This window comes from Camelus bactrianus, chromosome 14, assembly GCF_048773025.1.
Source record: "Camelus bactrianus isolate YW-2024 breed Bactrian camel chromosome 14, ASM4877302v1, whole genome shotgun sequence".
Taxonomy (NCBI): domain Eukaryota; kingdom Metazoa; phylum Chordata; class Mammalia; order Artiodactyla; family Camelidae; genus Camelus; species Camelus bactrianus.
The window spans coordinates 55,717,571-55,730,006 of record NC_133552.1 but is presented as its reverse complement, the minus strand read 5'-3'; the positions used below and the strand labels follow the sequence as shown (position 1 = coordinate 55,730,006).

At 35.3% G+C, this 12,436-nt stretch overlaps 1 protein-coding gene across 5 annotated transcripts in view; it reads right to left on the bottom strand.

Annotated features, from left to right (window-relative positions):
• Positions 1 to 12,436, bottom strand: part of GPC5 (glypican 5) — a 1,166,213-nt gene that overhangs the window by 938,015 nt on the left and 215,762 nt on the right. For all 5 annotated transcript variants that reach the window (XM_074378413.1, XM_074378414.1, XM_074378416.1 and 2 more), the window contains exon 3: positions 4,357 to 5,051. In XM_074378413.1, the coding sequence (XP_074234514.1) occupies positions 4,357 to 5,051 (695 nt within the window). The remainder of the gene's footprint in view (positions 1 to 4,356; positions 5,052 to 12,436) is intronic.

Below are 12,436 nucleotides of genomic sequence, written 5' to 3'. Positions count from 1 at the left end.
AGCCACGCAACAACACGTGATTGATTCATTAGGCTTCATTTTACAGATTCAGATAAATGTAGGTGTGCAGCAAAGAAGTGATCAGATATTAGTTATCTCAACAATGTAGTCTTAATTAGAGTGCATTAGTGTGTACAATTCACCTTAAACTCAATTTTGATAGGTATTAATATTGAAGTACTTGGCTTTCCTAAAGTAATTTAGATGCAACCAGCTGAAACTCTACTAATAGTGCACAGATAAGAGATAAGAAAAACTGATTTCTATTAGAAACTAGCTGGGTGACTTCTCCATCAGGCAAGAAAATCCCCACATGGCCAGTAGGACAAGCTGAGACACACTCTTGCCGTAAACTCTGCACCCAGCACGGTGTCATACAACCTGCAGGGAACCCTCAAGCCCCAGCTGTGGAAACACAGCCTACAAGAACTTCCGAGATGCAGCAAAGCAGGGAAGTACATAGTGATAAACACCCCCATTCGGGGAAAAGAAGGACCTGAAGTAAACAACCAACTTTACACCTCAAAGAACTAGAAAAAAGAACAAACTAAGCCCAACATTACCAGAAAGAAGGAAATAACAAAGATCAGGGCAGAAATGGGTGAAATAGAGACCAGAAAATACCAACAAAATTGAGAGCTAGTTTTTGGAAAGATTTTTAAAAATGAATAATCTTTGGTTCCATTAATTAAAAAAAGAGAAGACTCAAGAAAATTAAAAATGAAAGAGGAGCTATTACAAGTGACACTACAGAAATACAAAGGATATTTCAAGACTATTATGAACAGTTACAAGCCAAACAAATGAATAACCCGGGAGAAACAATTCCTAGGAACATAGATCCTACCAAGACCGAGACATGAAAAAATAGGAAATCTGAACAGATCAATGAGTAAGAAGATTTAATCAGTAATAAAAAAGCTCTCAACAAAGTTAAAGCCAGGACTAGATGGCTTCACTGCTGAATTCTACCAAATATTTAAGGAGGGATTTTATTTTGTCAAGTATATCACAATAAGGCTGGAAAAAAACTTTTTACTTCTAAAATTTTATAGAATCAGTGTTCAGCTGAGTTTCTTGGTAGCATTTGTTCCACTTAGAAGATGTTCAAACACTGAAATTAACCCAGATTCTGAATTATGTTCCTCTAATAAGTTAAAGCATTAAATTATATTAATAAATAATATGCTGAATTCAATTAATAGTAAATAGAATTTTTTTTAATATCAAGTTTTTATCAAGTTTTCTTGGTAAGGAATCATTCATTCATTTTCTACCAAAAAAAAAATCTTTCAATTATTTCCTAACAAGGAAATCATATCATTTCTATCAAATAATTAGCAATTAATATTCATTAATATTATAATACATTATAGACTTTGGAATAATGTTTTCTAAACATTCCAGCTTTTTCTTCTCATTTGAGGCAAATCTTTAGAATTATTTGCTTACATCAAATTCCTCTTTAAAATTTTTTTTGAACTCTATACCACATTAAGAAAGAGGTGTTCTCTCTGAAAGCATTTAAAATACCAGAGAAATCAATGAAGTATTTATAAAGAATATAATGTAATAATAATTCATAGGCTTTAAATAGTTACCATGGACAAGACACTAGTCTAAGCATGAAAACACATCTTATTCTCACAAGAACTCTACCATGTAGGTACTGTTCTTGACCTGTCTCACCAAAGAGGAAACTAAAGTAGAAAAAGATTAAATAATCAAGTGCCCAAACTCAAAGCTTCTAAGTGGTAGAGACACATGGGAAATCCAGTCTGAGAGAAGAATGTACTTTCTAATCTCCATACTTTGATGGCTCTCTGTTAATGCTTTATTAGATTTTTGTCTGAGTCCCCAGAATAATTACAAAATTAAAATACTCTCTTATAAATTAGATTTTGTTTCTTTACTGGTTTAACCAAATTGTAAATATTTATGATTTTATCAGGAAACTGAAAATGTTTCCAGTTTTTTTTTTTCCAGTTGAAATTCATCCAACAGATGTATGATACATCAGGTACCCCTCTGGATTTCTCAAAGTGGATATATGTATTTACTGAGGACTAGATTTGAAAGTACTAGATCTCAGAGATTGCTTTGGGAATATGAGAAAGTCATTATTTGCTGGCTTACCAGCAATTTATTTTGAATTTGTTAAATTCATTGATGTGTGAACAGGTTATCAAAGCTTGATAAACAGCTTATAAATCACTTTGAAGTTGGCAGAAATAAATATTAATGAGTCAATTTTCAAGAAATTTAAAGTCAGTTTCTCCTTCTGTCACCATAAGTATTAAAGAGAATCCCAGTTATTTTTTTAACTTGGAAAAGAATCTACAATTAATTAGTAATAATTGATGTTTCTCAAGATAGTTATAGGACCATTTATTATACGAAATAGCTCTATTTGCTTAAAAGAAAAGGATGTTCTTTGAAAATCCACCAAGAAGTTGCATATGACAAAAAGTGTTAAAATTTATTTATAAAACACAGTGACGATGATGATTCTAATCCTTTAAGATACTAAAGTAACCTGCTTCACCGAGGTTTGCTCAGAGCTGGCCCCAGAATAGGGAAAGTAAAAGCAAGCTTCCCAGGTACCAAGTGCCTTCCAACATCAGAGCCTTCTGTTATCCCATTTAAACCATCACTCCCTTCTTCACAAAACAGACCCAGAGGGTTTTAGGAGCTTGTCCAGATCACATGACTAATACGCAGTGAACTCAGGATTTGAAAACATGTCTACCTAATTACAAATCTATGTTAGTGGAGCCTTTAAAATAGAAAAAAAAAAAAAGAGATAATTTTCTATGTGATTGATTTTAAGGATACAAAAAGGCCCTCCAGGTCTCCAAAATACATGCATAATAAAAAAGAGTCTTAAAAATCTGTTCACTTGTGTACATTAGAACACTCTGGCACTGAGAGGTTAAATGGCTTGCCACAAATTAATAATTCAAACCTGGACTTGGTTTCAGATTTGTTGTGCCTGTTTACCCTTCTGGAGATACTCAATATCATAATATTGCTATTTTGTATCCTGGACCTACATGTTTCTTCCTCATAACTATGAAATATAGGAACCCTTAGACAGCTTTTATAAACCTTATTTTGAGTTGGTTTATTATGTCCCTCCCAAAAGTTCTGGTTGCATGCATGGTCTCCATAAAGGGACAAGAGACTGCAGAAAGGCCGGGACACCAGCTGAATGGATCAGGGAGTGAGAAGTGAAATCCAGCTCACACTCTACCTGCCAAGACACATCACGCCATGACATCCACCTAAAGAGGGCACCACTGCTCACTTGCATAAAAGTACCATATAGGCTCACGCAGGTATTGCAAAGACCCTGAAAGCAAGGAAGAAAAGGGGAGGAAGGTGATGTGCTTGGGCATAAAGATTTTCATATTCAATTTCTATTGGAAATTAATCAAAGGAACTGACTTACAAAGTCAATAATGAGAATGTTTATTAATTCAGTAAATCAGTGTTAGGGTGGGGAGACACATTCTGTCTGCACTAAGGAATACAACTTCATTTCAGGACAGGAGATTTAGGATAAACAGCTCCAGCGTGTCCTACTTCACTGTATGGGATACGAGAACCATTACCAGAACGGCCTGTGAATATTTTTTTTAAGTGGTTCTACAGAAGGTGAGAGAAGTAGAAAACCCTTAGGTTTGATCATTTTGTTTCTTAAAGTCTTCCTGGAATAAAACACCAGGATGCTGTATAGACCATGTTTTGAAAAATCATCACACCAGCACTGCACCAGGTCCTGGAGAGTCTCTGAAAAAACACTTTTGAAATCTAAGATATCAAGTCTTCAATTAATGAATATATAACTGGCATTTTCTATTTAAAGATGTGTTTGAAATACTAACAATAACTACCCATTTCTGGAGTACAAGACACCATAGCAGGTAGAATGCCTACATTATTGCTGATCTTCCCGAAAAAGAATACTCCAAAACTTATGTGTTACTATTTTCCTCTTTTCACCAAGGAAACTGAGGCTCAAAGGGGCTCAGGGACTTGAGAATTACTGGCAGACTGCAGATTCAAGTCTACGCACTCCTGATTTTAAAATGGAGCCCTCGCTACCTCACCGAACTAACTTCTACCTAGAGGAGAAACTGGTATTTTAGCTAACCAAGATTTTGATGTAAGATGTAAAATATATTTAGAACTGACTATGACAACCCACGCATTCTCAGACTACTTCCCAAAGTATTACCTGGGAAAGCTGCCGTAACTGAAAGTCTATAATGATGCGCTTATAATCAGCACGCTTTCTGTGTGCAGCTAATGGTTGACTTCTAAGAAATCGGTAACCGTTGAGCGGCTGCTTACCTGTTCCAATATTGTCTGTCCATCAAGGTGAGCCTGCATCACAGCATCATTAACGAGCAAGTGGAAGTTCAGGAGCACATGTTCAACATCGTATGTCCCATGCATGGCATCCGACAGCTCTTCCAACGACTGGATGTACGTGTGCCAGTGTGGGTGAAGCTCTGCCACGTGTGCCAAGCAGCCTCTCACGACGTTGAGGCAGTAGCCCATGCATGGCTTACTGAACGTCAGGCCCTGGCAGTGAGGGCAGTACTGCATCCTCAGGAGCGCCCTGCTGCACTCTTTGGAGAAGCGCAGGTGGTCTGTCGTGTTGATGACTTCAATGCCCAGATTCAGCGCCTGCAGAAACGTGCGGCTGGGCAGCAGCGATCGCCCCATCTGCCCCAGGACTCTTTGGGGAATATTACCAAACGGACCAATGTCCCGGCGGGCCATCCGGATGCATTCCGAGTATTCCAGGGAACTGTCAGTCACCCCAGGGTTAATGAGATGATTGTAGACTAGAGGGAAAAGACTGTCAAAGAATCTGTTTACAAATTCTTCAGGATTAACATCCGCACCAAATAAAAAGAGCCCGACGTCAGTGAAGAACTCCTGGATGGAAGCAGCAGCCTCCAAGGCCATGTTCCTGTAGGTGTTGCAGAAAAGTATGCTGGTGTAATTCTCTGCTTGTCTGATGAGTGTTTCAAGGGTTTCTGTAACACAAGCAGAGGTAAAGGATGAAAAGGCTTAGTCGTCACATTAAAACCGTTCGTCCATCTCCTCCAGACAGTAAATGACTTCAATACATCAAAACTGACCTAAGGGTCTAAATGGGAATGCTCAGCTTACTGAACCCAATTTAGCTTTCCGAGGATAATGGCTGGTCAGAGGTAGGCATTACACACAACACACAAGTTTTAAAGATATGTATTTCCTAGAATCAGACACAAAAAGTATAGACATCAAAAAGAAGTCACATGCATAGTAATTTCTTACTAATTTTATTTATTAATCATTCATAACCCACTAATGGTAGGAAAAAAAAGTGTCACTAAGAAAATAACTTCCAATCGTGAGTTTATTATTTATAAAAGATAATGACATTAAATATTTGACTCAACACCTAGTGTATTTTTATAGTTTCTCTTTTTCCTTTCTTTTTTTTTTCCCCCAGAATGAAAGCTAGTAGGTTACAGACTAGTTACTGCAGAGAAAGGCTCAATTCCAAAAGGGAAACCTGGCAACCCTCAGACCTCCTAGCATGTTCAAATTACAATGAAAATAAAACATTTCATGATTAAACTGTCCTTAAAATTGTCAAAGCCTATTAAGCAGTGGGAAAATCATGAGCCATATTAACTGATGAAAAGAAGTGTGTAACCATCTTCTCAACTGTCATCTGTTGTTTTTAATCATCTCACTTTCAAAGACTTCAAAGATTTTATTATCTTACTCAAATAATAAATGCTTCCAAATCAATTTCTCCACAGAAAGGACAGAGACTGATTTAGCCACAAATTAAAGGAGGTGGCAGTAATCAGTAAGTAAAAGTTGTATTTCAAAACGAAAGCTTTAGGCAGCAGCCACCTACTGTGGATATTCTAGTGATTACATTTTATAATTATCCTAAATATGATACTGGACTGTGTCGATATATAATTAATTATAAAACACATCAATAAAATTATCTCCCATAACCCCAGTCTTACAGTTATTTTAAATTAGGTTGTAAAAGGTCACACAATAATTTGGTAATCAAACTATTGAGTATATTATAAAAAGAGATGAAACAACAGTAAAATAAAATGAAATGATGAAACGCAGAGTTGTAGGGAGAGCTATTAATGAAGGGAAACTGTGTCATGAGTGTACCATAGTGCCCTTCAAACAAACAAAAAAACACTTTCATAAAGAACAGAGACAAATGAAATACAATATTATGTATTCTGATTCTTTTCTGAGACTGATTCCTGTCGAGTTCCTGGCTTTAGTGTGATATATCAAGGTGAAGGTTATAGACTAAATGTTTGTTTCCTGTCCCTCAAAATTCTTATGTTGAAACTTAATTTCCAGTGTAATGGTCTCAGAAGTGGGGGCCTTAGGAAGAAGATCAGGTTGTGAGGGTGGAGCTCTCATGAACAGGATTAGTGAGCTTATGAAGAAGACTCCAGACGGTTCCTTTGCCCCTTCTGCCACGTGAGGACACAGTGAGAGGATGTCTTTCTATGAACCAGGAAGCGGGCTCTCACCAGCCATGGAATCTGCTGGGAACTTGATAAATTCTGTTGTTTATAAACCACACAGTCTATGGGATTTTGTTATAGCAGCTGGAACCAAGAAAGTGCCACTACCCTGTAATCAAAGGCAACAGCTTTATAATCTGTTGCATCTCTACTGCAACATAGAGTACTCCAAACTCAAGACTGTTAACAAGGTAGGACCCCTGTATTTACACATGCCTTTCAGTGCCCACTAGAGTACAAGCTACATACTACATACTCAGTAAAAATGTGAAAGAATGGAATTAGCATAGTAACTGACGTCTTCAGTTGAGATTGGCTGCTCCACCCAGTGAGAATGTATCAACACCAAGTCTCTCCAACTGTCCTGATCACCTGGGTTGTGTGGGGAAACTACAGATTTCCAGGTCTATGCACTGGAGATTCCAATTTAGTAGGTTTGTCTTGACACAGGAATCTATATTTGACAAACAGCCCCAGTGATTCTTTCGACCTGTCCAGTTTTTGAAATATTGCAATTGCAGGTAATCTGTGACATGTTCCCTATGCAAGCATTCCACAATGACAGTCTGAACCCAGAGCTGCAGTCTCCGCCACTACCCTCTGTTTTCACAGATCCACAAGAGTGAGTGTGAAAAGTAAATTCAACCTTTGTGGTTGGAACTAAAATAAAACTGCTAAGATTATATTTTTTTCTCAAAAATACAGGCTCATTTTTCTCAGTAATTGGTTTGTGGCTATGAATTGTGAGGTTGCAAATGATTTTATTTACCAATAATGGTTAAACAGCGATGCTTGCAAATAATTTTTTTTTAAGATAAAATAAGGATAGATCTGAAGATACCCATATATCACAGGCACCCTTACCTGCTTTCCCCCAGGTTTTCTAGGAGGGTCCTATAGATGTGTTTGTGCCACTGATATCTGCCATATGATTTTCAGCACAGTGAATGTTGAATGCTACTCCAGGCAATACAAAACATTCCACCTGACTTCTGCCAACTCTGAACAATGCTCAAATACACATTTTTTTAAGTAAAAAATAAAATATTTCTTTATAAATTCCAGTCCCATTAATTTATAACTTATAATGATTCCATTAATTTATAACTTATAATGGAATTTAGTTTTTCATTTGCTATAACTAATACGTTTTGCAAATTAATTTATTTTATGAAAGCGATACTGAGAATATATTTAATATTTAGGAGCATCCATTCAGAGTGAAAATGAAGATAGTACTTCCATTGTTATTCCTTCTAATAATAAGGCTGCTCTGCATTACTGGCAGTGAACTAATTTGACTACTGTTTGAGTTAGTAATTAAAAACAAATTTCTGAAAAAGGTCTACAATCTTTATTTTATGTCAGGCCAGTTTCCCTCTAGTTTAGTTTTATTTTTAAATAAAATGACTAAAAAAAAACTGGTAAAAATTTAAAAATCATATTATGGCAACATTTAAAAACTTTCCCCTAATATTACACGCATTAAAATTTTAATTTTCATTACTATACAGTGATATTACTATTGTTTGAATGAGAGAATATATGCTCTCAAATATCAACATTCTGATTAAATACCAAAAATCTAAACACAAAATAGCTTTTAAAAAGACTTATCCTACAATAGTTTTTCACTATTCTATTAATTCATCACAATATAAAGATTTCTCTTTCAATCTGTGCTAAATCTGATATTGACATATTCCAGTTTAATTGAATTGTCTAAACATATGTTAGGTATGTGTTTTTGAATGTTTCTACTTGTGATTCTAAACATTTCTTAAATCCTATCAATCGTGAAAACTGTGAACAACCATTCTATAAACATTTGGTTATTTAATGCTTAGGAATAAACCTACTTTTGTGAATATTTGAACCTTAATAACTTCATAAATTTTAACATATAAACATATATGAGAAACTGAACAATCTAGAAGTCAACCCATTGGATAAATTTTGCTAATAACTGTTTATGAGAAGCTGGTAAAATCAGAAGTTGAATTTACTAAAATTAGTTGTATTAACTCTGAATTGGCAAAACTATCCCTTTGTTCTGCTATGTTTGCCACAAAGTTGAGTGTTTCCATTTTATGGCACTAACATTATGATAACAAGAATTTTAAATGAACAAAATATTTTGCTGCTCTGAAACAGAATAACCCACATATAAAATCAGGTTTTATAAAGCCAAGGTAGCTTAGGTGCTGAATAATTTATCATATCTATTTACTTATTAAAGAGAAACTATGTAGTTGCTTTGATTACAAAGTTTTATAAATAAAAAACACCCCTTACCCAAGCTAAACAAGTAATGTGCCAAAAATTGTAACATATGTTTAGAATAAACATTTGCTAGGTTTGCTTAAGGAATTTAAGAAATAGACTTGAAAAATCATCTTTTTGTTGTTTTTCCTTTGAGAATTTCAATAACTCTTCTTTTCAGTGATATTAGATCAAGTTTCTCAAGGCAAGAAACGTCCAACTTGCCTTTTAATGCCTAAGAGTGGTAGACTGAATAAAAAGCTGCAATCTAATTACTGACTGAATAAAAATATAATTTCTCCCAGCTTTATGCGAAAAATAATTTATGTATTATCTCATTAAGTAGAAAGTGAAGTTGGAACGCGTGAAGTTTATCTGCACCCACGTCAACTGCCAACATTAACATTCTGTGAAAATGTAATAACAAAACACCTAGATATTTTATATCAACTTTTTCCAGCCCACATTCCCTTTAGACATATTTCATTTTAGGTACAAATAATATTTAAATCAAGGATTTAAACTTAAATAAAACTATTGGAGAAAAAAATTAGGTGATACTGATTTAAAATTAAATTTGACAAAGGGCAAAATCAGTAAAGATATACATGCAATAGGTTTTTGCAATGGGAGAAACAATATTTATAGAGCTTTTATTGCTTTAAAGTTAAAGTTGATTTCAAAACTAATGATCATGAAATAGCTGTTATAATAATCTACCCAGCATGACATGAACACTTTATGACCCTTTTCATATATTTTTAAATCTTTTTCCATATATGAACATTTTAAGATACAAAATGTGAAGTGCCTGCTACAATTTAAGGCCACAAACATCCCCAAACATAGCAATAAAAAAGAGGAAGGAAGATTAAATCATAACAACCATGAGTAATCAGATGATTTTATAATGTGTACCTGGGTTGAAGAGAAATTTTCAGAGTATATTTACATATTTGTCCATGACAATTCTCAAGTCACAAATTTTGTTACTGCAACAGAGAATTCATTACTATCCTGTAACATTACAGCTAGTCTGTGCCAGAAACCATGTACCCCTCTGTACTGAATTATAGATAGATGAATAGATAGCTAGATCATTTAAATTTCTCAACCATTTTTTATCACACATACATTACAATGAATTGTAATTCCTTCTGCTTTTTTTAACAAAAATATCTCCCAATAATTTTAATATAGTTTCATTTAATAATTCTTTTAATTATCAGATCATTCTAGCCACTCTGAAGATATAATGAAAGAAGCAATTATCTATTTCTCTAGTCTGTAAGTGTTTATACTGAATTCATCCCTGTGATATTTGCATATTTCCTCAATTTTTTCATAAGGAAAAATGAGTAATAAAAGTTTTCCAGAATATTAATTTAATGCCATATTTTTAAATGTTAGGCAGTATGATTTATAATATCATTCTTCAGAAATTAGTCATCTATACAAACAGTGAGTGGGATATGAACGTGTGTCATGAAGAATTAACACATTGGTGATTAATCTGGTCTCCTAGGATAAGTGCTACATAGAAAAAATGCTTTCTCAACTTTCTCCTCCCCATTAATTTAGTCATCATGGTGCTTCACATTTATTTCTAATATCATTTTATAATTCTTTATTTTCTAAATGTCGATTTATGATTTTAGCAAGAATTTAAACTAAATTAAGCACTTAATGTAACCGATAAAATCAGTGTCAAACTTACTGTAGACTGTTTCATGAATTACTGTGGCTTGAATATTTTAAATCAAGTCTGCTAAGAATCTTCAAAATAAATCCAGAAACACAATCTAGAAATATAACACTGTCACATAAAACAGTGTCTTACTCACTACTATATACAATCTTCAATTTTTATACAAAATTGTTTAAGAACAAAAAAGATCAATATCCTTCATTGGCAGTAACTCCTCTTTTGTTTTTGACTTTTGGTTAACACATTGGTCTCCTTTACTTAAATAAACAAATACCTTTATGTCACTCTACTTCACAATCTCTACCCTCGTGTCCTTTTTGACATCTCAAGAAAAAGAGATGTTCTGTATTTTCAGCTTATTCTGGCCCACTGCCCATTCCATCTTTGATGTATTCACATCTAGCTTATTTTGCAACTAGCTGGCTACTTCATTCATTTATTCAACCAATATTTTTCAGCTCCTGTTGTAGACCTTAAAGCTAAGGCTGAAAAAGTCATACAAGAAGCTTAGAATCTATAAAGGGTAGGAGATAAAATATAAAAGCAAAGAAATAAATAAAAATGATTTATTATTGTGTTAAGTACTGGAGAGATTAACAAAAAAGAGAGTAAAGGACACAAAGTGATGGGGGTACTATTTTGGATGGCTCTAGGTCAATCTGTCCATGATCAATTCATTAAAAGACAAATAATCAAAAATAAATTCCCTGATTAATCTATTCCCAATGGCAAACTTTCTGAGTTTACTAAATATATCCAAACTATTCAAACTGTATATGATGTTTGGTTATTTGGTAAGTTAAAAAAAAATTAATGTTGGCAAATTGGTTTGGGAAAATTGTTTGTTTTTTTTTTTTAATTGGCCATTTTATACAAAGTGAGCAGAAAAACCTTCTGCGAGGAGGCAACATTTAAGTAGAGACCTGAATGATGAAACACAGGCAGCCATGGGAAGAGGGGGAGTGGTCTGCAGGTTCACAGGAAGTGGAATGCAGGATTCTGAGGTGTGGGAAGCTTGCTGACATTGGAAAAAACAGAGGCAAGTCCATGTGACTGGAGACCAGTGAGTGAGCAGAGAGAAAGGCCTGAGGAATAGGCAGGGGGCAGAGCGCAGCAGCCTCACAGGACCATGGTAAGGGGGTTGGGTTTAATACGTAGAATGGGAAGTTGCCAGATAATTTTAAACATGGAGAAATCTGGTTTCTGGTTTGCACGTTAAAGGATCACAGTGGCTGCTGCGTGGAGGATCCGCTGTTGGGGCAGGGGCAAGGCTGAAAGCAGGCAGTACAAGTAATGGCTCCAGAAACGTAAGTTACAGTATGAGTGACAGGCGCTGGTGGGCTGGACTACAGTGGTCGTGGGGCAAGTTGCAAAATGTGATCACACTGGCCATATGTACTGAATAACAGGCAAAAGCACTTCCTGCGGTATGTAAGGCGAGTGTGGGGTGTGGAGGAAATAGATACACGAGGGATCATTCTGAAGCCTGTGCCTCGATGTACATTGGTACCATTGACTCAGATGAGCAAGACACTGAAGCTCCGTGTTTGTGGTGTGAGATGGAAATTAAAAGTTCTATTTCGGACATGGTGAGGTCAAAATGCCAATTAAAAATCTGAATGAAGTTTCTCAATACAAAGTTAGATATGATGATTATTTGGGTCTCCAGGGACAAGTGGAGGCTGAGGACAGAGATCTGAGAGGGCTCGGCCTGGAGAGGAACGTCATGGTACTGGATGAAATAACCTGGGGGAGAAGACGGAGAGGAGTGCCAGGATCCAAGAAGGAAGGAGCCAGCAGGAAGAATGAGAATAAGGAGGCGGTGAAGTAAAGGGAAAATCAAGAAAGGAGAGTGTGCCAGAATCCAAGGGAAGAAAGTAATCCA